The sequence below is a fragment of the Aythya fuligula genome, chromosome 1, assembly GCF_009819795.1.
Source record: "Aythya fuligula isolate bAytFul2 chromosome 1, bAytFul2.pri, whole genome shotgun sequence".
Taxonomy (NCBI): domain Eukaryota; kingdom Metazoa; phylum Chordata; class Aves; order Anseriformes; family Anatidae; genus Aythya; species Aythya fuligula.
The window spans coordinates 179195793-179221055 of record NC_045559.1 but is presented as its reverse complement, the minus strand read 5'-3'; the positions used below and the strand labels follow the sequence as shown (position 1 = coordinate 179221055).

General features: G+C 42.2%; 1 protein-coding gene across 2 annotated transcripts in view; it reads right to left on the bottom strand.

Annotated features, from left to right (window-relative positions):
• The window catches only part of FAM124A (family with sequence similarity 124 member A), a 41805-nt gene extending 36002 nt beyond the window's left edge, over nucleotides 1–5803 (bottom strand). For both annotated transcript variants that reach the window (XM_032207810.1, XM_032207811.1), the window contains exon 1: nucleotides 5709–5803. In XM_032207810.1, the coding sequence (XP_032063701.1) occupies nucleotides 5709–5785 (77 nt within the window). In that variant the 5' untranslated portion in view covers nucleotides 5786–5803. The remainder of the gene's footprint in view (nucleotides 1–5708) is intronic.
• Between the last annotated feature and the right edge of the window lie 19460 nt (nucleotides 5804–25263).

The following is a 25263-nucleotide window of genomic DNA, read 5'->3' as shown; positions in this document are numbered from 1 at the left end:
TAACACGAACGCATCTCTCAGGTTATCCCAACACGCTGCTACACCCTGCTTTGCCCAAGGTCCCCATTGTCAAGACTCCTCAGTCCCCAGAAACAAAACAAAGGAAAACAAATCAAAAACAAAAGAAACAACAAAAAAAAGTCCCCCACAAAATCCCCGACCATGTAAAGTTTACTAGCTCCTCTGTTGTCTACTCCCTTAGCTTGCCTACGACCAGTGGTATGGTACCTGATGTACTCACATTTTCCCCTGTCTTCTCTGCCTACAGTTGTTTCATATTTCACTGTTTCATATAAGCGCTGTATTTAGCAGCTTCTTTGTCTTCCCTCCCCCAAAAAGCCCTCCACAGGGCACACAGGAGGATTTTACAGCAGTTAGAGCACAACGTGTGAGACAGATTTAGGTTTGTAGCTCTGCCTTGGGTTTCTTCTCACTGAATTCCTGTGGGTCAGATTGCAATCTGCTTCACTAATATCAATCCAACACAAACCCATTACCTTCGCTGTACTTCTACTTGTGTAATCAAGACGACTGCAACGAAATAACTCAGGGCAGCTCGTCTCAAAACACCTTGCTCTGGATTCCCAGCAGAGTGATGAAGTCAGAGGATGGATTCCCACAGCCCAGCTGTCACCACCACACTCAGGAGCTTATTCCCCATACCTAGATTTGAGGCTGAACAGCGGAGACATCACTACTGTCATCCCCATCGTTGTTGTATCAGGATGAAGTGTTGCTTCTGACCTTCCACAAGGCATCTGATGAGGTGGGACCGTGGTGTTTTGGTTAGCACCTCTGCCTTGGCACCCCATTCACCACAGCGTGCTCCCAGGGGGGTGGATGCACCAGGATGCTGATAGCACACACCTGCCTCCATGTAGCGTCCCCTCCTGGGGTCCTGTTCCTCTCAGCCACAATTAGCTGACAGAAAGCTCATTCCTGCTGAGACCTAACCATCGTGGTTATCAGTCAAAGGGGATTTACAGTCTGTTTCAATCTTGCTTTCAGCGCCCAGCCCCAGTGCAACACACTAGTAGGTCTGCCTACCCAAAGGTTCAATGAAACAGCTTCGCTCCAATGGTCAAATCTGATCAGAAAGGGCTCCTCAGTCCCAATTCATGACCAAAAAAAGCAACTTTATGTTGTTTGAATGACAAATCATAGATAAATTGTATAGCTTGACATGTCTAGAATGATGTATATCTAGGAAGTGAAAGTTTCAAGAAATGGAAAAAAAGGGGAAAAATTAAAAAAGCCCCAAGATTAAAAAAAAAATAAATAAAAATAACAACCTCAAAATAGGTTTCAGCAGCAGTGATTTGTATTCCTGAGAGTTTTGCATAAATGAATGATATCTGTGACAAGAGACTGACTTGTCATACTGCAGGACTACCACACAGATGAGAAAGTCTTAAGTGTTGAAACCCTTTAAGCTAGAAGCATATGACAATGACATGGAAACAACATCTCCTCACCCCAGACAAATGGCTCATCTACTCATTTCATAATCTAAGCAGCCCAATCTGACTGAGGACACATGTACTACGATATTCTTAACACTTGTAAGTGGGGTACACCCTCTTTTTTTTACAGGCTGTCCCGTCTCCCATTAACAGCTAGATTTTCTGAGTCTCACACAGGTTACAGAATTGCAACAAACAAGAAAAGGAGTTTTTATCTGATTAACAGATAAGTAAAAGGAGGCTCAAAGAGTTTGTGACTTAGCCAGGGTCACGCATGCAGCTAAGGACAGAGCCACAAGGAAAAATAATGAACTTCTTGGCACAGCCAAGAAGTTTTGACAATTTCCATAGAAATTTCTACAGAAATTTGGGGAAGATAGCCACAGTAGAAGACAAAAAGGATGGATTAAATCCCCCACATAATAACTACAACTAAATAGTAGTGGATTTTGCTAAATATACATTAAAAATAGCTGCTGTGTGATACAGTGTCCTAACCCTACGCAATTTTTTGTTTCTCTGTTTTGAAAGGGATTTCTCCATACACCTTTGAACTTTCCTTGGCAGTTTATTGCTACCAAAAAATATATAGTTTTCCTTCTTCCTAAAATTCATCAAATACTCAGCATTGAACTACTAGTGGATATGGTTTGCATCATTAATAAAACCTTAATATTGAGGTTTTTAACTTATACAGAAAAAAAACAACCTTCTACTTCAATACTTCTGTGTATTGAGAAGGGAAGATTTCAAGTCTTCAGTTGCTCTAAAAAAGATGAATAAAATTTTTAAAGTACATGAGTTAAGGCTCAAGTTGCAAATTCAAGTCATTTAAGTTGAAAGTTATAACTTGTCAAAACTTTAAATGACTTTTAAGTGAGGAAGGCAAAAAATGAAGGGCTTAGGCAAAGTTTGACACTGTTAGCAAGCTAATGATTAGAGTGTGAACCTCTTAAGGCATCGTCTCTTAGAGATGTCTAAGGGAACATGTGCAGTTCTGCTGGGAATTGTCACAAATAGTGAAATCATCATTAATGACAGCTATCTCACTGAAGTGTTATGTTCAGTTAAGGCACATACCATTAATAAAAAGGAGGAAGCATTCCTATAGGAGCAATCCTCAAATACAGCCAACTGGGCCTAACGAAAATCTAGGAATCAAAAATTTAAGACTTTAGGTCTGAGAAACTACCACTTTTCTGCATTCATTATGCTTCTCTCTGGATATCAGTCTTCAATGAATTCAACCAATGCTTCTCCACTGGCATCAGTGACAGCAAGAATCTGTCTCATTGCTTCAATCTGGTGTGCCCAACAACTTCTAAATTTGTTTTAGTTTGCCACTTTGGTTGTTTCAGACCTCCCCCCCCCAAACTTAGCTCTGCTATTCTGAGTAAGGATAGTGAAATAACAGCATTTGCATGGCTTGTAAAACCAAGGAAATTCAACAATGCACTTTTCTACAACTCATTTTAAGCAGCTTAGCATGATTTTTTTCTAGCCTTTTTGCTTTTCTCTATGACTGATCTACAGTTTTAAACATAAGTATTTTTCCTCCATTTAAATCCTTTCTTCTACTTGTCCTCCACTCTTGGCTTTCTAATCAATGTCCACCTCCCCTCCCCAAAAGACCATTTTCTTCCTAAAATTTCTGGTTTTATAGTACCAAAATTCTACAAAAAATGTTATAGCAGAAAACTCTCAGTCTCCCATACTTGGGGGCTAAAAGATTTCAGTAGCAGATGAAATAAGGGTTTTACACAAGAAAGCTCAAAGATACATTCCCCAAGAAGACACACTTGGTACAGGCAATGTCTCTTAGACCCAGCATGGTCAAACTCTTTCAAATCTCATTAATAAACGGCCAATATAAACTAATTGCCTTATACGTTCTACTCACTCTATTTAGGTACTTGACAACAACAGCTCAATCCATTCTGATTGGATTCAGTCACTTAAAATACATTGTTTTTGTTCTGCAGCCTCTTTGCCAACCCTATTTACCAAGGCAAATGCAGTATGAGGAAGATGTTTTCCACCAGATTAAGAAAACGAAGGCTTAAAACTGTAACCGAGCTTTCCTGGAGCACAGACCTTCGCCTGCACTTGCAGGTGGAAGCTGCAGCAAAACCTTAAGAAGCAGACGGGGTACTTGATGTACGAGGCTGGCTGGTTGTTACAAACAGCTTCCATGGCACATACTCCACACGCTGTTACGTGCAGTTATCGGGATGACAGCGGCTTGCAGCGCCTGGCTTTACTGCAGGCTATTGTTCCCTGAGTGACAGAAAGGGAGCACCCGATGTAAACCTCTTACTGAATCACTTTGACACTTGTCTGTCCTTATACTTTCACAGGATGGTGGCTGAACTTCCAAATTGTTCTTTCTTTCTTTTTTAACCATTGAATTATTAGAGAAAGAGGCAAACAGCTCAACTCAGCAACGTCTAGGATGGGGCTGAGACAAAGCAAAAAGCAGATCGGCTGGTGAGAAGAAAAGGCAAGTGCTGTGAGCAGTTGGCTTGGTGAGAAAACTGAAATATAAACATTGTGAAAGAGACATACGCAACGTGTTTATCAGACCAAATAGCTGCTAACCAGAGCTAAAAATAATAATCGAAAGGCAGAGACCTATTGCTTTTCCAAATAAACTCCTGTGGTTATCAATTGCCATATGCCCTCGTTGAAGTTCCTCAGACAGACTCTTCTGCTAAGCTTCACCTTCCAGTGTCAGGCCGGTGACAGGGACACTTCGTAAAATCCTCAGCCTTAACACCTCACCAACACCAGACATAAGTGCTCATCACTGAGGTCTGAAGGCTAACATCACCAGCTGGGGCAAATCCTTCCCCGCATCCCTCCCAAGGAAATGCAGATTTCTCTATTCTGGGTAAGCACAGCAAATTGAGAGTGACTTGACCCATCGAGGATGTTTTGAGCTTTGAACCAGCCATGAATTCAGTGATTAGTTAGTCTTCCTTTCACCCACATCCCCTAAAGATGTTATCCCAAGAACTAGAAAGAAGACACAGATTTTTTTCTGTCCCATGAAACATTTTTAAACTTTCACCGCCAGGTGTGTCTGCAATACTACAACTATGTAAGGTGATGGAGAAAGTCCTCAGCTTCTCAGAGCACAGAAGAGTTAAAAAAAAAAAAAAAGAAGTTATTTGAATTAATAGTTGGTAAATGAAAGAGATAGTCATATTTCATGTCTGCTTTTTTTGTTTGTTTGTTTGTTTGTTTGTTTTTAATTTATAGCACTGCAACTTCAGTTTGGGTGCCGTGAACCTGACACCACTTTGCAAAGAATTAGCTCTACGGTTTTGTTATGCTCTCAGTCTCATGCACCAGCACAGAGCTCTGGCACCCCGGTAGGTGCTGTTATTTACCGGCATCACTTTGAGAGCAGGATACACCCCTGGGTGTGTGCACACCCTCATGCCCATGCAAACTAGGGACCAAGTGAGACCCACCAGACAAGGAGCTGGAGCAAATACAGTTGGAAAGCAGGGAGGGAGGAGAGCTAGGAGAGAACAGCTTTAAGGGGATCGTGCAACCTGGTTGTCCTTTTGGGGCCAGAGAACAAGCAGAGGCTCGCTGCTGTTCCCAACACGATGACCTGGCAGCAGCAGGCAGGACAGGCAGGACAGAAGCTCCTTCTCTCCTGCAGAGGTGGGCTGAGGGTGGGAGCTGAGCGGGGGATCCCATGGGTGATCCCTGGTCTCAGGAGTCATCCATCCAGCTGACCAACAGTGCACGCTGGGGCACAGAGCCAGGTAAAACCATCACTGCCTGACTTTAGCGAGGCACTTACAGGTTGGACGCCTACTGGCCAAGCTGGGGGCACTTTGTATGGTGAGCACCGTGACGACACTAACCCCAAATTTGAGGCACCCACAAATCGAAGCCCATCCTCAATGTGAACTACCCCAGGCTGGGGCAGCACCAAGCCCTCAACAAGTCACCCCCGGGCCCTGCCCTCAGCTTTGTTATCTTCCCCCAAGGTGCATAACGAGGATGATGAGGATGGGAAGGCTTTTTCCCAATCACCCCAAGGAGGTTGGGGTAACCGAGGGCTTTCCCAGCCAGGAGAAATGGACCCCCGGAGCATCCCCCCCCCCTCCCCGGGCGGTGGGGCTGAAGGACGGAGGGACGGGCACACACTCTCTCTGCCTCCCCCCCGAGCCTCTCCCCGCTTCTTTCCCTTCCCAACCCCGTCCCTGCCAGCCCTCCCCCGCTCACCCTCCCGTCTCGGCTCCCGAGTCCCCGCAGTCCTCCTCGCCGCCGGGCTCCTGCTGCTGCTGCTGCTGCTGCTCCATGGCGGCGGCGCCGCGGCTCCGTCCATGCCGCTCCGCTCCGCACCGCTCCGCTGCGGGAGGGAGGCGGCGGCGGCAGGCTCCGGACCGCCCCTGCACGGGGGTCGGGGCCGAGCCTTTCCCTCCCCGGCCCCCCCTACACGCAGCCCGGCCTCCTGCCGCTATGGGGGGCTCCCGGGGGCGGCCTCGCAATCGTGGGCTGAGCCCTGCGGCCTGACGGCGCTTGGGAAGTGACCCCCAGCAGGGTGCCCAGGGCAGGCACCCTGTGGTAATCGCCCAGGAGGAGCCCCCACAGCCTCTCTGGGCAGCCTGGGCCAGTGCTCAGCCGCCCGCCCAGCACAGAAGTGCTGCCTGGTGCTCAGAGGGAGCCTCCTGCCTGCCCCTTGGTGCCCACTGCCCCTGGCCTGGCGCTGGGCACCCCTGAACAGAGCCTGGCTGCGGCCTCTTTGCCCCCTCCCTGCTTGTGTCTCCACCACATCAGCTTCACACCACGTTAGAATCCGCGTTCCTGTGCCCCCTGCAATCTAGATACCGTGTGGCAATTAAAAAATAAATCTGCCCCAGGACTGAGGAACTTCTCCCACTGATGTGCTGTGGAAAATGTCAGCTTTGATGAATGGGAATTTTCTCTTCAAAAATCTCAAGCAACTGTCTAATTTCTGCCAGCTGCTGGAGGTAGCTATTTGCAGAATGCGATCAAAAGTTAAAAGTCAGGGTGTTTTTTGTTTGTTGGTTTGCCTGTTTTTTATACTTTTGTTCCATTGCCTTCCAGGAAAGAAGGAAAAATGGTCAAAATCTCAAAATCAAAAGAATACTTCACAGTACCAGAAGGTAGAAATACATCACACAAGCCAGGAGTAAGACAAGCTAAACTGCTTTAGTTTTCACTAGTACATGTTTGGCTATGTCTACATTGTACAGCATTGATGTCCTTTCTTTTAAGACATGTTCATGATTGCCAGTGGCGCAGTAAACCGTGTATAACCATACAGTAGCTCAAATCAAAAGCAGCATTTAATATTGTTTAAAAGGCTCATAATGGATGTAGCTCATGCAACAGTTGTCTCTAATAGTTTATGGCCATGGTTGTCTAAAATAATCTGTATCCGGGTGTGAGTGCTGTAAAATGAGAGGGAACAGCCTGGGAACAGCTGCAAAGGTGGTGTCAGCACACTGTAGGAACAACGAGCATTTTCCAAACCCAGCAATGCTTGTCCTGGCACTGGTGAATGCCCGCTGCGCTACCAAAGAGTGCCACAGGACTCGTGCACAGTCCTGCAGCCTCTTGGCATCACAGGTTGATCCAACGTGTGTCTCCAGAAGTCTTTAGGAGAGTCTTTCAATCTGTACTACTCATCAACTACTAGAAAAAATCGTACTGTTGTATAGGAAACTTGGTATTTTATCTGCTCTGAATATGACTTGTTTTGCATGCATGACATTTTGAAAGCAGTAAAAATTATTCTTCAGTTTTTATGGAGGATTTCACATAAGTATTTCAATAAATATAATGCTTTATTAAGTATGGAACAAGCCCCTTTAATTAGAACCCCTATTCCATCTCTCCCTCAGCGGTTACTAAAAGTTAGTTTGGACAAAATTGTAGAAAGTGCTCATACAAAACTGTCCTGTGCAGGCACATACAAGTACTGAAGAACTTAAGGAAACAAACTCTTCTGTCCTTCATAACTGATATACTGCCATCTAAATCAATGCGTTCACTTACACAACACTACATGCATACAATTTCTTTTAGGATTGGGACCAGAATGCTGCACTCTTAGCTTGTTAATACTTGAATCATCATACTCAGGTAAAAGACATTAACATGTTTACAGACATTGTGCATGGTTAAATGATTGAGCCAGGGCAAGAGAGTGGCAAACCTGAGAGAAAGCTTCAGTATATCTTAATTTCCAGCTTGAACATGTTTTGGGAGCAGCTAGATATTTATTATCCAGCAACTGCAGTGGTGATGGGAGACCCTGAACCCCCAAAGGGCCTATTCAGAAGGTATTTATTTACATTCTGTATTACCAGGATGGGACAGACCTTGATGTCTCTTAGTCTGCAGACATGTATTTATTTAGTTAGCGTAACTGCCTTTAAAAGCAGGTCACTTCCACTCACTTTTAAGTGTGGTTTCAAAGTGAAATAAATTGACTCTAGCCACCATTGAACTGATTTAAGATGTAACCAAACCTCCTTAAATATTTAGAAATAGATTTAGTTAAATGGATATATTTCTGTATGTTAAATTTTAGGTGGTCAGCTAATAGATCTTTTCCATTTCTGACTTTTATTATTCTAGTTAGTAATGTTTAAGCACTGGCATATGAGAGGATCTGGAATAGATTTTATGCTGCATTTAAGATTAATTTATTCCATCTGTCCCAGGGAGGGAAAAAAGAAACATTCTAAGGAAATATATAATTAAGATAGTAAGTAAAGCTACCACAAACTCTAGGCTCTCTTATTTATACATTTTCTTCATTTAACTCTGTTTTATTCTGGTCTTTCACATAATTATGGTGAAAAGAAGACTTCTCTGCATTAAATTCCAAGCATTTCAGAGATTTTAATGAACGAGGTGTTAAGTCTTAGCCTTTAGCTAGCTTTTCTCTGCTACTAGTGCTTCACATGAGCTCTTCTGTATGGTTTGTTGAAAAGAGAGGTTAAGTTTTAATTACTTTCTTACCCTTTTGAGGCTGTAATAATGGTGTAAAGATAAGGATAATAATAAAAATATTCCCAGGTTAAATTTCCCAAAATTTCAAGCCTTTCATTAAATAACATTTAGTAGCAGTGCTCACAATGTAGCAGGAGAAATCTGCAAGGAAGACAAAAAATTAACCCCCTCTCTTGTCAAAAATGAATTAACACTGAGGACCTGCAAAACTCCTCCTCATCCATCACACACTGGTCTGAGTAGCTGAGAGCAAGCTGCAGGAGAGGGCCGGCTGCTGCTAGATGAAGGCAGAGCAGAAAGCTGAAAGCCGAAAGCTGAAACCATGTCAGATCATACATGCACTAAAACAGGAGGCAAAAGCATCGATTTCCCTGGCGGATCTACACCTGGGTTCAGATTTCAATCTCTTTTCTACTCTCTATCTGGCGGGCTATCATCTGTCCTGCACGAGCCGTGAGGATGGAGCGTGTGACGAAAAGCATGAGTCCAAAAAGGATTTCCTCTAGCCCAAAAAGGAGTAAGCAAAAAAGAGGTGGTTGTTCTGTTTGTATGGATGACCTACTGATCAAGGTATCACATACGGAATATTTCTAGCCTCCCACATTTCTTTCTATAGTGGCAGAGCTTCACTGTAAGGTAGGAAGAGAGGAGAAAAATATGTCCCTTTTCATCTAACTTAAGTTCTGGTGGAAGGTGACTCAGCTAGGAAAAAAAATCCTCCATTCAGTTCTTTTCATGCAGCATTTTGGATTTCTCTCTCTCTCTCTTCTTCTCTCTCTCTTTGTTGCAATTCCAGAAGAGAAGTGACAGATGCCACAGCAGTTCCTTCTTGCATTATACTATACATAAGAGTCCTAGTTCTGAAAGAAAGAAAAACCACCTGGTTTAGAGGGTTCAGAACTGTGGATAAAGACAAAACACAAGAGGATTTTTCATTCCAGACTAAAACTTTTCAAAACATCCCATATCCACGCTGGCCCCATCCTCTGCTATCTCATTCTGTCGGCAGAATCCTGATCTTCCTGTGGGGTTCTGGGCTCTGATCCTGGCACCTTCCCTCCCATTCTAGGTGCTGCAATGAGGAACTTCTCGGTTTACAGGGCCTGGCCTTTGTAGAAAGGTTTTTCTCCTTCAGTGGCCCCAAAGGAAATTATCGCTCTGCAGATCAAGATTTTGTTATCATTCAGCACTGGACTTAGCACACTTGGTTATGGATTAAAAAAACATAAAGACGATTGCTGTTTTGGAAGGAAGGGGAGTTACGGCTTGGCATGTGGTTCAGTCTTCATGCTAGGTCAGCCCTAAAAGGCTGACTTTCAGACTGGTAAATGCTGCCAAAATATTTGTGGCAGTTTCTCACATAGGCTGTTGGGTCGTTGGTTTTTTTAAAAGGTTATGGTGAGGTCAGGTCCATTTGTGGTAGGTCTCAAGCCAGACACCCAACCTCCTAAAATTCTACAATTTTGAGGTAAAATACAGCAATGCAATAAAAAGCTGTTTCTTCAAAGCACCAAGCAAGGGTTTTCAGTGGAGTTTAAGGGAGTTTGGTTCCCAGGTCCCACTATTCTAAAATTCATTTGAAAACCCTAGCATGCACACTCCCACTAAAGTTCACGGTACAGCACAGCAAATATGTATTTTATAAGCAAATTGCTCTCTTTTTTTTTAACTTGAATTCTAGTACATTAAAATTTTTATTGAAAAGTTGTAGCATTCAGTAACAACTCCTATAAAAACTTGAGTATTTGGAGTCTTTTTCTGTATCATCCCAAAGCCTGGGACTCAAGGCGAGTACAAGGGGCTTGCTGCCCATAGATGCAAAGATCAGCACCCCGTTTAAGCACCCCTAATGTGGCAGCCTGGTGTACAAGGGCTACCTGCCACAGCTCTGCAAAGGGGTGTGGAGATCACACAGGTGAGTTTCCCTTTTTTTCTGGTCACCAGCTTCTGTAAAGAAGCATCGAGCCCAAAGCATGGACAGGAACTGTCAGAGACCATGGGTGTTACACTGCACCTCTCCTTTGGTGCCCCACAACAGCATGCATCACCACAGTCCTGACAAGGCTGTATGGGATGGCCACTGGCCTGGAGAGATACTTTCAAGATCTCAGTAGCTGGAAAGTCCTACAAATTTGTAAATATTTCCAAGTGCTCTTTGCCTGTTTGGCTGGCAGCTGCTCTCATCTATTCTGGCTTATGGAGAGAGACTGTAGTTGCCTCGTGTGGACTTGTTGAGTTGGGGAGGGAGAAAACATTTTAGCCAGAGAGAGGGTTAAGTGATGCTCAAGCATTTACCTCATTTCTTCTTTGATGGAAGTGCTAGAATGTATTAACTCACATCCATTACAGCACAGCAGAAATATTTCCATTGTCACGTCTAAAGGAGTGCTAGCAAGTGTCGTGTTGTGCCACGTATGTGAGAAGATTGCCAGGAGAGCAGACAGCGGACCTTCTGTCCGTTTTATAAGGTCAACGAGACAGTTCTGGCTTCTGGCAAGTACCTAGAGCCCATCACATATACTAAGTGTCACTGCTCTACGAAGAATGATGATAATGTTCACAAAAGCACTCCTATGATGGTAACCATGACAACTTCCATTAAACAAAGTTTTTCGCGAAATAGTGTGTTTTACAAGGCAGAAGAAACATTTACTTTCAAGTACCAGTCTTGTACCCACTGGTGTTCAAAGAGGAAGAATTAAACCCCTATGGCAGTAGTAGTAAATATTATAGCAGCTTTTATGTGTAGACTCTTTTGAGGGGAAAAAATGATCTTCTTTTTTTCCTTTTTTCTTTCTTTTTTTTTTCCACCGCAGCTGGTTGTGACAGTAAAACATTTTACTCTGGAAAGCAGCAGCTACACTTAAAACACTGTTGAATCTCCAAGGGAGATTTTATTTCTGAATTGCTTTACCACATTTGTAAAAATCCAGTTTTGAATTACCTGTGGCATAAATTTTTAATCAGGAGATTGATAATCAGCTGGGCTTATTGGGTTTCAATATTTTTATTAAAACTCTTCGTTCTGTAGTTGTGGGATTTACCAACTGGCTTTTCAAGCAAATGTCAGGAATGGCTGTTTAATGCATAATCTAAGCCAGGGTAAACATCACAAAGTCGATCACAGAAATAAAACTTAAATAATTTTTGCTAGAAGATGCTTGTTTCTGTTTCCACTTCTGCGATCCATAAACAAGGGTAGCTTTACTGCTGCAGAGGGAAATGGCAAAGTCCCATTTACACTGGCTGGTGTTGCAGGAGCTCCTGTGTCCAGTGGCTGTGTCTTACTGGCTGTACAGACTTTCTTTCCCCTCCCTCATTAGGCTGAGGCTATAACCACTCCTTTTACTGGTGTGGTGGGAGAAGGAATGTTAAAATATCCCTTCTCTCACACTGGAAGCAGCCTTATATGCACGATGCCTCTGCCTGTGCTGAGAATATTGTGAGGCAGTGATGCCAAGAATGTTTTGCTTCAGAGGTATCATTTCTGGTCATCAGCGTGGGGAGAGGGAGAAGGGAGGGAGAAATCCTGCTTGATATAAATGTCAGCTTCTGTTAAAATTTGGCAAGGAATGAAGCATCAATGGGACTTAAAAGGAGGAGAAACACTGTCCAAGGTATGGGCCAGGCACTTTTCTAAGGTTCTCTCACAGCAGGCAGATCACTGAGCAGATGTAAAGCATCCCAGAGGCCAAACAGTTTTCTGGCTGATCCATTTGTACAAAGGGTGGACTTTTCTGAGAGATGATGGATCAAATTAAAGGTCTCAACCAAACCTGCAAATTGCATCCAATGACCTGAAGAACTGGGGTGTCTCATGCTTTTGTTAACATCAGTGCTCCTCAGCAGCTAATACGCTGCTAAAATGAGGCTGCAGAGATTTTACCCTTCTCTCCTGTCCGTAACCAGGCAGGTACACCTCCTCGTCTCTAAACTACCTGGAGAATTTCAAGGAGATGGTCTGACTGAAAACCAGCCCAGCAAGAGAAAAAAGTGGCTCATCTTCAGCCAAATTATTTTCCTGAGGAGACTCACCTTCTGCTTGCACAAAGGCCAGAGACAAGACAACAAGGAGGGACTGGACAGCCAGTATTGCATGGCTCCTCCAGGGAAGGATTGGCTCATTTTGACTCCAGCTTCTGCTCTCAAACTGCACTGAAAGTGTTGCAGAAGTGTAACTGGGCTATATAAAAGCATTGAGGGCAGAAACTTGGACCAGAATCCATTAGCAGCAAGGATTATCAGGAAAACATTAGGACACTATTTCTTTGGTCTACAAGCTTTAACTGAAAATTACATAACTTCTTTTGGCTTGCATAAATCAACTTAAAAAAAATAGCTTTGATGTTTAAGAAGCCCAGACATATAATAGCTGTTTTTGGTATTTTGTAAGAAGTTCATAAAATGGCTTAAGACTATTAGTATTTGTTGCTGTAAACTCATACCGTAGCTTGGAAGCCATCTGCTTATCTCCTTGGTTTATTGCCACCCTTCCACCTTAGAGTTTTGGATGGCTGCCCATCACTGGAGTGTTTGAATGCCTTCCCTTAGAATAACTGTGCCTCCAGGAACCCCTGGCTGCTCTTCAACCTTCTTTTATTAGAGACTATAAGAATAGTTGTACGAGGTCATGTCCAAGACCCATCTAGCCCAGTATCTGTCTCATTCAGTGGCCAAAAGCAGACATTTTAGAAAAGCATAATGACAATGCACATTTTTACTGATACCTTGCTGATCTATCTGGAGATGCAACATCGATATTTAAGAAGACCAGGGATCAGAAGAACCTGCACACTGGATCAAAGCAGGGCTTTGCTTTTCCCACCCTCTTATCTAGTTTTGGTAACAGTTTGACTATTAGAATACATGGCCGATTTTGTGTGCGCTTCATTTTGTGAGTGTTTCATTAAGATAAAAATATCTTAATGAAACAGGAAAGCTGTCTTGACAGCAGTTATGCTCTAAATTAATTTTCTTTAGAAAATGTCCAATGTCCAACTCTTGAAGTTGCTAATTGCATCCATAAGCTTCAAGCTATGTGATGCACAGACCAAAGCCCAGCTGCTCACAAGCGTGAAGAAACCAAGCTGCTGGTGGTGGGTGCACTGCAGTAGGAAGTCTCACGTCCCAGGAGAATGCAGGACCACAGCAGCCACCAGGTCACTGCGTGCTATAGCCATCGCAGTGTCTGGAGGACAGAGACAGTTAAGGTGCTTAAGTGTATTTGCTGAGAAGTGCAAGTGAGAAAGCAGTCTTCAGACTTTAAAAACCCGCTGGCTCTCAAAGATGAAGGAAAAATGCCTAACTGTTGTTGTATGCAGTGTTCTATCTGCTATAACAGATTTCTTGGGAAAACAGTTACTTCCACGGCCTAACAGGTAAAATACCTGTAGGCTGAACCTGGAAATTATTGTGCAATTGAAAGTGTTTGCTCTACTAGGCAGGATCAGCTTTTGCAAGACAGATGGAAATAAAACAGGGAAATTTCTTTCCTAGCTTACTCTTTTTCTTACTCTTACTGTTGATTACAGGTTTTTTCCCTGAGTTGGGCTCACTAGCTCACTAGCAAATATATCCTTGGCTGATCTTTAGGAGAGCTGAAGTGGGCAGGAAAGGGACAACTTGAGGAAGAGGATTCCAAGAGCTATTCTCAAGGCACCTAACATGTAGCAGCTGAAAGAAAGAAAATAACACGTGCAAGACACTCTTAATCCAAATCCCAGTAATGGAGTTACATGATAGGCTGCAGCCTCTTGCCTCTTAATTTATAAAGGATCAAGTGGTATTAGAGCCAGTCAGTCATGCATCATAAAGTGCTCATCACAGCACGTCAGCATGTAAAAAAAAAAGCAACTCCACATAGAATGGGGAATAAAATAATCATCTTTCCTTTAACTAACCATTCAAGGAAAAGCTGATCATCACGCTCTTGTCTGTGAGTGAGGAATGTTGTTTATGCTCAAAGAAATGGTGTGTGACTTCCATAAAGTGATTTAGACATGGATTCTGGGCTAAACAGAAATGCATGAAAACAATGAAACAGTAACCTTCATTGTCTGAAAATGTACTGTTAATCTTAACACTAAAGCAACACTGTTCCTTATTTTGAATCTACTCAGTAAATGGCACTAATAATTAAAATGTTAAATTTCATTTTGAACATATGCATCCTTTATACCCTCATACGTATGTGTGTATGTTGGCATTTCTGGGACTATTTACTGTGGCCTATTACTGCGTAGTATTTTACAGAACTGCATTGTGTTTTTTGGATAAACACATAGGACAATATTCTGTATTTGCAAGACTGATCTTATAAATAACTATTTTCCATGATAATGTTACAGCTGTGAGTGCAACAACAACAAAAAAAACCCTTAAGAAATATTTAAGAGCCAAAAAAAATGTATTTGGGCAAAAAACTTGTAAAAATTTCATTCCAAGTCTGTCAAAGGAAGAAACAAAATACATGATTTTAAAGCACTTGCCTTTGTTCAAAGAACATGAAAAGTTTTACTAGTTACTTCTGCTTGCCCAGAAGTTGCTCCCTTAACTGCTCTCCAGAAGCTCTGTGGCTGGAGTTATAATTCAGATGCCAAGTTTTTTTCACTTGGGATTTATCAAATAAAATCTGATGCTACATTTCGACAATATGTTTTAAGCCTATCCATTCAGTTTTAGGTATTTACATCTGTGTTTAGGTTCCCAGGTGAAAATCACAAGATTTCCAGAGCTTACTGTCCATTGGCAATGCAGATACTCAGCATTCTTTAAAAACTGTGTCTCTTATTGCTCTGAATAAGATCCATTAGTTCAAATTTATGTTGCAGAGGATAAAGAAGGTCTAAAGCATGTAAGAAAGGATGGAATGATTATAAGAAATGTGCAGAGGATCTTCTTAACCCATCTAAGGTTAAAACATCCCTTCATTTTGCTCCCATTTTCATATAAATTAACATTTTTTTGACCTTTCTTTTTCTTCTCATTTCCCTAAGGAGATTATTTTCTAGAGGTATTTTTTCTTTTTTTTTTTCTTTTTTCTTTTTTTTTTTTTTCCTTTTTCTGCCTTTTTCACTGCTGCAGTTTAACCTTCTTAAGCTCATTTTCAGGGTCCCTGGTTCTTGTTGTTGTTGTTGTTCTTCTTCTTCTTCCTCTTCCTCCTCCTCCTCCTGCTCCTCCTCTACTTCTTTTCCTCAAAAATCCACTCTTCTTCATAGTGCTCCCAAGAACCCACAGTGAAAATGCCTCTTCCTGTGAGTTCCAGCATCTTCCTATTGTCCTTAGACAGTCAGATGAAGTTTGGAGAATACTCAGTCAAGGCAGTGCAGGAACAGAGAAAAATCTGTTATAAACATGGGCTGTGTAATCTCTTTCCAGTCTCACTCTTCAGGAGTCTGTGTTGAATGTACAAGGAGAAAGACAGATTTTTGCCAGGCAGATTTGTCACAAGCTCAGAGTAAAAGCACAGGATAGTGGAAATGTCTCCAGTTGGTGAAAAGATCAAAGGGAGTGATTTGTTTGAAAGAAAATTTTGAAAGATAAAAACAAAGATTGTCTGTGCATTAATATTGGGGGCAGTTCCTTGTGTGAAAACCTGTGTGCAGCTTCATTTTGTATGCCAGGAGAACACCAAACAGGTATCGGACAGAATGAATTTCTCTTAATTTTAGGCACTCTTGAGCACTGTTTGGTGAGAAGTTTAGGTGACCTAGTCAACTGCCTTCCTTAGTCACTGAAAAAAACCAGGCATCCTCTGGTGATTCACATCACATGGGGTTTTTCTACATTGCTAGGGAAGAAGCCTACACGTGGGTGGCAGGGAAGCTGTGTCCAGGCTAATAACAGTATTTTCCTATGTAGACAGATGCCTACAAATTCCTCATTCTTGAAGGAGCTTTATGACACTAACTAATAAACCGTAGTTAATGTAACTCTCTTAGCTTGCTGGTTATTTCTGCCAGGCAAACATTTCTTGTGGGATAAGATCATTTATCTGGGGTAGAAAAGTTCCCTTTAGTAACTACTAGAGTTACTGTGGTTGCTGTATCGTGAGATCAGCCACATGAAGAAAATGTTTATTGGATTGTTTGAGTGATTGCTTCCTTTCTTGCATTTTTGGCAAAGCTTTTGGGCACTGGAAGAAGTAAATGGACCAAAAAAGTTTTATTCACCTCCCCACCCACACTGTCAGCCATGATTATATCAGCCATGATACAATACCACATGTTTAAACATTCTGTAAGTAAGGAAGAATTTTAATGGGTGATAATGGTGCGAGCTTATGGTATAGTTTGTGACTAATTTTGCAATGACTGTGGAAAGGGTATTAGATGGCTCAGGGAAGTGAGTGTGGGCGCTGGATCATTTCACCAGCCAACAACAGAATAAAATACCAGTGGTTTACAGTCTGATAACTACACAGTGATTTATCTGCTGTAGGTTCCTCTTCCAGTGCAAGTGATAGAAGGCCACAGTCATATCTAACCACCCTGAAGGGGAGGCAAAAGGCTGGATACGCAGGGAGGCCAGCACAGCAGGTATCTGGATAAAGCAAGGCCTTGCCGGGGCACTGAGAAGATCCTGGGGTTTGCTGAGGTATATGACTAATGTTTACACAGTGCTATGACGATATGAAGTGCTGTAAGGATGTTGTCTTTGTTGTTTTGCATGCGTTAGTAAATATAAAGGGCAATGAGTCCTGCTGGTAATCTGATCTCTTTATTAGCTAAGCACAAGCTCTACTTTCAACAGCATCCTCCGCAGCAGAGTATTTATTTAGTCTATAGTAGAGAGACGCTGCTATTTGCTTTTCTCACTATTTGTACAGATCTGGTTATAAGAGGAAACTTTCCCATGTTATTCATTGCATTGCTTTTTGAACTATTTATAGGGCTGTTCCTCAGTTCCAGCATGGATTTCCTTTCTATCTCCATGCAGCTAAGAAATGCACTAGGAGTAGCCCTAGAGCCTCTGCATCACAATCTAGCAAAAAGCCCTTGCACAGAAAGGACTTTCCCGGATTTTGAACACCCTGCCAAGGGGACAAGGGTATTGCTGAAGCAGTTCCAGTAAGGCCCTTGCCCACAGGCTGCCTGCCTCCTCTGTCCATCTCACCGTGCTGCCCTGGGGATGTGGTGCCACAGGACCAGGGCTGTGCTCCCACCTGGCCTCCAACATAACAGAGATTTTTGGAGAATACTTGCAGGCTGAAGATTTGTAGGTCCAACTGCTGAAGTTGAGGTGCCCAGGCTAGGAAATTTCTCTCTCTGGGCTTCCTTTAAAGTCAGTGAGGATAAGTACTCTGTGCTGGTGCGGCCTCACCTCGAGTACTGTGTGCAGTTCTGGGCACCACAGTATAAAAAGGACATGAAACTGTTGGAGAGTGTCCAGAGGAGGGCTACGAAGATGGTGAAAGGCCTGGAGGGGAAGACGTACGAAGAATGGCTGAGGTCACTGGGCCTGTTCAGCCTGGAGAAGAGGAGGCTGAGGGGAGACCTCATCACAGTCTACAACTTCCTCGTAAGGGGGTGTCGAGAGGCAGGAGACCTTTTCTCCATTAACACTAGTGACAGGACCCGCGGGAACGGGGTTAAGCTGAGGCAGGGGAAATTTAGGCTTGACATCAGGAGGGGGTTCTTCACAGAGAGGGTGGTTGCACGCTGGAACAAGCTCCCCAGGGAAGTGGTCACTGCACCGAGCCTGTCTGAATTTAAGAAGAGATTGGACTGTGCACTTAGTCACATGGTCTGAACTTTTGGGTAGACCTGTGCGGTGTCAAGAGTTGGACTTGATGATCCTTAAGGGTCCCTTCCAACTCAGGATATTCTATGATTCTATGATAAGTAGGTGCTCTGAATTAACACAAAATTACTTTGCTCCTTTCCACTTACTATGATGAACATTTTTTTTTTGCAAGAAGATGAGTTCTTCACCTAATTTCATTGCTTGGAGACAGTGAAATTAGCAATGCATTTGTGTAATTGCAAGGCAGACTTCTTCCTGTGGTAGTGCAGCCCAGCAGGCAGCTCAGCATCACCCAGCTCCTTGCTCAAATCTTCCCATGTGGAATGGGGGGAACATTGGTAAGATAAAAGTGCGAGAACTCCTGGGTTGAGATAAGGACAGTTCACTAGGGAAAGCAAAAACTGTGTGCACAAGCAAAGCAGAATGAGGAATTAATTCGCTGCTTCCCATCGGCAAGTAGGTTTTCAGCTACTCCCAGCAAAGCAGGGCACAGCACACATTTATTGGGAAGACAAAAGCCATCACTCCCCCTTTACTCCTTCTCCCTCCCCATTTCTTATTGCTGAGCATGCTGCCATGTGCTATGGGACATCTCCTTGGCCAGTTTGGGCCACCTGTCCTGGCTGTGTCCCCTTGTGGCTCCTGGTGCCTCCCAGGCTCCCCGCAGGCAGGGCAGCATGAGGAGCAGAACCATCCTGGCACTGTGCGAGCCCTGCTCTGCCGCAACCAAACATCACTGGGTTATCAGCAGTGTTTTCATCACGAATCCCAAACACAGCGTTGTGTGAGCATCTACCAAGAAAATGAACTCCATCCCAGCCAAAACCATGGCACTTACCTTGAACCATAAAATTGTTGTCATTAAGACCTCAATAGCAATGACCAAAGAAGCTGTTTGATCAAATGCTCTCTGTATTACTTTTACATACTATTGCTGTATAATCTTTTGCGTATCTTCATGGGTCACAGATCAGTTCCAGCACAGTAGCCAGGGTGGACAGAAAGGAGTTGCAAAGAAGGGAAATGTTGAGTGATGAGATGCTACTTGTGTTTATCTGAATTACGTTTTACAATAAAATCTCTAGAGTTGGCATGCTTCAGGACTCCTGGAAGCACTCAGTTTACAGTTAAACTCTCCAGCAACTCAAGAGCTCTTTTATAAGGAAATCTCTCTTTAAAGGATGGATTCCTTTTTCCACTTTCTACATGGATGCAAGAGGAGAAAGGGACTGCTTGGAGATCATCTGAAATCCCCTCTAGCTTTTTCCACTTATTGTCAGCCCAGGCCTGTGTGCTGAAAACTACCAAGTGCTTCCTTTCCCACTCCACAATTAAATGTCCTTAATGCAATCTGGTGCTGGTGGAGGTCCATGTGTGTGGAAGGGAGACATCAAGAGGGATGTCTACATGGGGGCATGGAGCACAGTACTGAGATTCCCCAGGCATGCAGACTTGCCCGTTCAAGTCCCAAATCACACTGACTGAATTCACCTAGACAAGGGACGTGAAAATGGGTGTAGTGCCATGGGATCGCAGACTGCTTTCGGATGTGATCTGTATTGTATCCAGATAGCTTCCTTCCACCTCCGCAGTACATCTGTTGTAGAAGGGGTGTATAGATGTGACATCAAACATGACAGCTTTTTGGGGAACAGGAAGGATGAGAAAGTGCTTGGAGACAAATTCAGTCAGCAGGGCAGGACAGAGCTCTGCAGGCTTGCCATTGAGATCACACACTTGAAGAATGAGTGAAATAAGCCATTACATAGCAGGAACAATGGCCAAGGAGGATGGTATACCATTCATTCCAGTACTGACTTTGTACAGCTAACCTAAAAGACAGCTTGGAAGCAGGCTGTTAGAAACTAGGAAAAAAAAAAAAAAAAAAAAAAGAACTCTGAAAAAATGGAGACAAGGAGCAGAAAGAAAATGGGGAGAAAACTCCTACACCTAGGATGAGTGCCACAAGAAGTTTCACACATTAGGGACTTTTCTGGGTATGTGCAAGTCAATTGGGATGAGTTCTCACTTCCAGGGAGACCTCATTCTGATGCCTCCGTATGTTCTCATTCTTCTACTTATGTAAAGCCTGCAGAGTGTGGCAGTTCACATCTTTCGTTAGACCAAGTTCTCTTTTTTTCTTTCTTTAATTTTTTTTTTTTTTTTTTTAAGAAATATATATATATACACGTATGTACGTATGTATGTATGTATTTGTGAAAAGTTCTCTGTCCTCATCCAGAAAAACCTATTGAAATTTCTATGAATTGGGAGTACTTTGTAGGACAGATGCCTATGATCATGAAAATGCGAGGAGTGACTGACAGTTTTTATTTCCAGAAAGATGCCTCTAGCCATTGTTGTCATTGCTGTTCTCTTCTCTTTGACAACAAGGGCAAATACAGTCCTTGGTCTAGCTCCTGGGCACAGAGCAGTCTTCCTGAATCAGCACCCTCCAGTGGCTTCATGCCATTAAACTAATTGTATAAGACGTTGGAACCAGTGCAAATTTCTCAGCCTTTGACTTATATTTTTGATGGGTAAATGTATATTAAACTGTGTAAAATTGAGCAATCTAATTTTTTTTATTTTTTTTTTCTGTGGGCAACCTTATTAGTAATTAGATTAAGGGACAGATTGTGAATCTACTGAATATGGTGAATATCTTTAGGCAGCAGCTGGCTCATTAATGGCAGAAAATATTTTAGCAGTTTGACCATAAAATGAATGTTCACATGACTGTGTTATAACTATCTATTAAAATAAAACTCAGTTTGAATAGTAATTCAAATTTTAGCCATCAGACTGGCATTCTTGCCTCTTCCCATACACTGTGCTCCACTTTGTTTATTTTCCACTGACAAAATCACAGGAGTCTGCAAATCACAAAAATTGAAAATGGTTAGTAGTACAAAAGGTAGATATTTATTATTTACAGTTCTACATTCAATAAACACTGGCTGTTCCACAGAAGACAATGATGAAATACTGACATCATTCTGCATTCCACGTTGATCCCATTATCTATGAGACTTCTGTTTCTTTTCTCCAAATAGATTTCATGTTCAATGGCACTTCTTAAAGCGACACTGGCAACCTGAAATGTGTTTGGTTTCAGAAGTGAATTCACAGTATTCTCAGATAATAGAGTCCTGCCAATTGGTGTTTTTATTGTCTTGTTTATTTTTGGTTTCAACTATAGCACCTTCTCTTCCTCATTACCATGTGAAAGATAGATACAGGCTAAATATTGTTAGTTCAGGCTATTGTCCTGTAATGCTGAAGTTGAGGAGATCTTAGCCAGAAACGCCAGCTGGTGCAGGACCACACCCTAACCCATACAGCATATGACAGTATAGTCCACAAGGAGTGTAGAGGAACAAAATGCACAAAGAAACCGTGCCCAAGCCCAAGATTTTCCATCCCTTTCAATTAAAATAATCTCCAGTGTTACTTGCGGTAACCAAACAAACAGTTTTCCAGGAAAAGTATTTTTTTTACAATCTATTTTTAAAGTTCAAACGTACTACATTTAGACATTAAGTGGTTTGTACCACTGAGATAACGTGTGTAGTGTGGACTACCTCACAAATGAAGTATTTTCCTTTTTGTAATTATTAGTATCGCTTATTACAATGGATTGCTTCACAGCCACGGTACATATTCCCCTTACTGCCCCAGTCCACAGAAAGGACACCCAATAAAACCAAGCACGACTATGAAATATCGACTCAAATGAAGAGAATGGATTTATGACAGCTAGAATAATGAGACCACAACCCTAACCCCAAGTTAAATCCAAGAAAGAAGAACTGTTTGTGAAGCCCTTTAGAGTGTTGGCTTTGCTGTCTTTGTTACATACAAATCATTTTCAAATGGCAGTGTGAAATTCCCAGGTATGTTATGAAGAAAACAAATCTACAGATGTTTTCTTTCCTAATCTGTAATGATCTGCACTAGTGTTAACCAAATCCTTGACTAGAATAAATGTGTGTGAATCCATTGAATTAGCTTGTCTATATCAGCTCAGGGCCTTGACTCTAAGAGCTGGTTGAAGTGGGTCCAAGGCACCATGGAATCATGACTAGCCTGTGGCTGTCCACACCGGTTATGTGCTTTTCATCACTTTTAACTGGTATTAAATAGCACTCCATCAAACAATGCCTGTCACAAGTTGGGTGACACAACAGGCTAGAGATCTTTCCAGTTGGCATTAAGGACAAAGCCAGGCATTCTGGGGTAAAAGGAGAATTTATTCAGATAGGCATAATCCATTGCATGTTGGTTGGCCTCACAGGCAGCAGTTAGACCTTTGACTGTACCTGCATACATGTAGTCTCACATGCCACTGGTTTGGCATGCATACCATCTAATCTAAACTGTTCTGTAATGTAATGGCACTACAGAAATAATAATTGTAGTATTGAGTGTCAGAATAACCATAGAGATAACCATGTGGATTACACAAGAGTTTTTCATTTTTATTCAAAAACTAATCAAAGAACAAAAAGTGAGGAACACTCCTCTGCCCCCAGCTCTTTCTCTAGGCTTATAAAAGTAAGAACTAAAGATGCATGAACATCAAAAACTCAGGTTTTCTGAGCAGATTTCCATAAACTGTATTTTCTGTTTGCTTTGTCTAAACATTGAAGAGAATTTGTTGTTTGCTAAAGCAATAGAGTTCTCAGCATCTGCTTTGGCTCTCAGGAGTAAAAATATCTCCCATTGATTTAATTGATAATGGCTAACAGCCAACATGAGTTTTCTTCAAAAGCGAATTCTGAGTTCATAATCACTAGTATTCAGCAGCTCATATCCCACCACTAATAGCTACTTGCCAGGCAGCAAATGATCCCCTGAGAGCCGTATGTCCTAAACACCTTGAATTCTGAACATAAAAGTTCACAATGAACTGCTTGGAAATAAGATATATAAACTATCCATCCACAGGAGGTATTTGGTGAGTAATTTCTTATGTCAAACAACAATTGAAAGCTCACTTTTCATTCACGTGGTGCTTGCAACCAGAAATGTTGTAGGAAACTCAGAATATATTTCCATCAATGATGTTATCAGGAGTGTTGGGAGCCAAGTCGTGTGCTGGGGAGCTTTGTGTTGTTGAAGGACGCAGCCTTTAAGAGGCTTTGCAGCCTCATATATATACCACTGGTGACTACCTCCTGTGTTGAGACTGACACCAGTGACCCCATTCCTTTCCCTTTGCTTGTCCATGGCTAGTCTCAATATTTTAATAAAGATTTACATAGCCCTGGTAGTCTGTACAGTTTTATCTGAGATACCTGGGAGGTTTATGCACTTTTATACTTCTATGTAAGAATCAGTGAGCTACAGAAATGTCTGAACCCAGCTAATTATTACTTGCATATCTAACTGAGTGTAGATAAACTGTTCATCTGGAAACTCGGATATACAATTAAATGGTCAGGAATCTCACAGAATAACTTTGGAGGTCAAGGCTTCCATCTAGTGGTAAAATCTAAAGGTGCAAAAGTAGCTGTTCTAGGGAACGAGGACTGGTGAGGTCCTTGCAAACACCCAGATAAGCATACAGACCGAGTAGCATATGGGAGAAAAGCAAGAAAATAAAAGGAGGAAAAACTAAAAAAAGCAACCAGGCAACCTACTACGTCGCTGAGGTTCGGAAGGAGGTGCGTAGACCAGGCAGGAAGGGAATATAGGTCACTGGAGTGGGCATTGCCTTTTATTTAAAAGCAGGCATGACATTCTGAATAAATACTGGCTGTAGGGTGCACTGAATGAGACCTAAGTGTGAAACATTGCATCAGGCATGGCAGAAAGCAAAGACTGATCTCTGTATGTTAATCTGTATTTTCAGATTTCTTTTTCAGAAAAAAAAAAAAGTGACTGTCATAGAGGGTGAGAAGAATGACATTTTCCAGGTTGAGGTCATCCTGCCAAAAGCTCTTGATAATCTTTTTCCCCTCACATGGTTTAGAGCTGTAATCTGGCTCATAATTACTTCTGCAAGGATATGCCAAAGAGATGGAACAAATAGAGCCTTTCTTGGAAACTGCAATGACTTTATAGGCTGCGCTGCAACACGCAGTGAACTCCATAACAAAAGAGGTTTTTGACCTTGCAGAGACTGCTTGTGCAATATTAGCCTGCCTCTTTCGCCCTGCTCATTGCCTCCCCCAAACAAACAATCAAAATAAAACAAACAAGCCACAGCAGTACAATTCTTGATATCCACGGGCACACATCCAGACATGCTGTGCAGGAATCTGAGTGCATATTTCATAAGCACATCAATAGCCATAACCATATTCACTAGGCAAAAAATGAGAAACATTGACACTTTGTGATAAAAGATAGTGTTCTGCACAGTGTTGAAGTCTATACAAGGTGAACAGACCTGAAATAAATTGAAATATCAACTCAGTTCCTGCTGCTTCATGTATTAAAACAATTGGATTTCTCTGTATGCAGGAAGAATTATGGATGGTTGATCTCAGCTCATTATTTCCACTGCAGGAAATTCTTCAGGATGTTCCAGTTGTACCTGCTTAATTCTAGTGAATGTATAAAAGATCCACCACAAAGTCCTTGCTGACAGTGTTTTGATTCAGAAATACAGTGATCTTTGCTTTCTGCCAGCACTGACCCCCATTTGCTCTGCTATTCTGTCCTGTACACTTATGTGATTACCATAGCTTCTTGGAAGTGCTTTTTATTAATAGCAGTTTTAGAAAAATTCACAAGAGGAAAGCTGGTTACCTCAGTCCTTTCCATTCTGGTGGTTCCTTTCTGTTGATGCTGATACCCAGACTAGATGCCTGCAAGACTCAGCTGTTTCAGCTCATCTGAGTTACTCAACTATTTCCTTCCATTTAAGTTTCCCTAGCCTTATGCCTGACCTGGTTAGCTCAAATTAAAAAAAATATTTAGAATCTCCATATTTTGCTCATCTTGGGGTCACAGTGTTGGGCCTTATTTCAAGGTATAGGCATGAATCTCCATGTTCCTTTACTTGCAGACTTTGTAATTTTCATAGAATCATTGAATT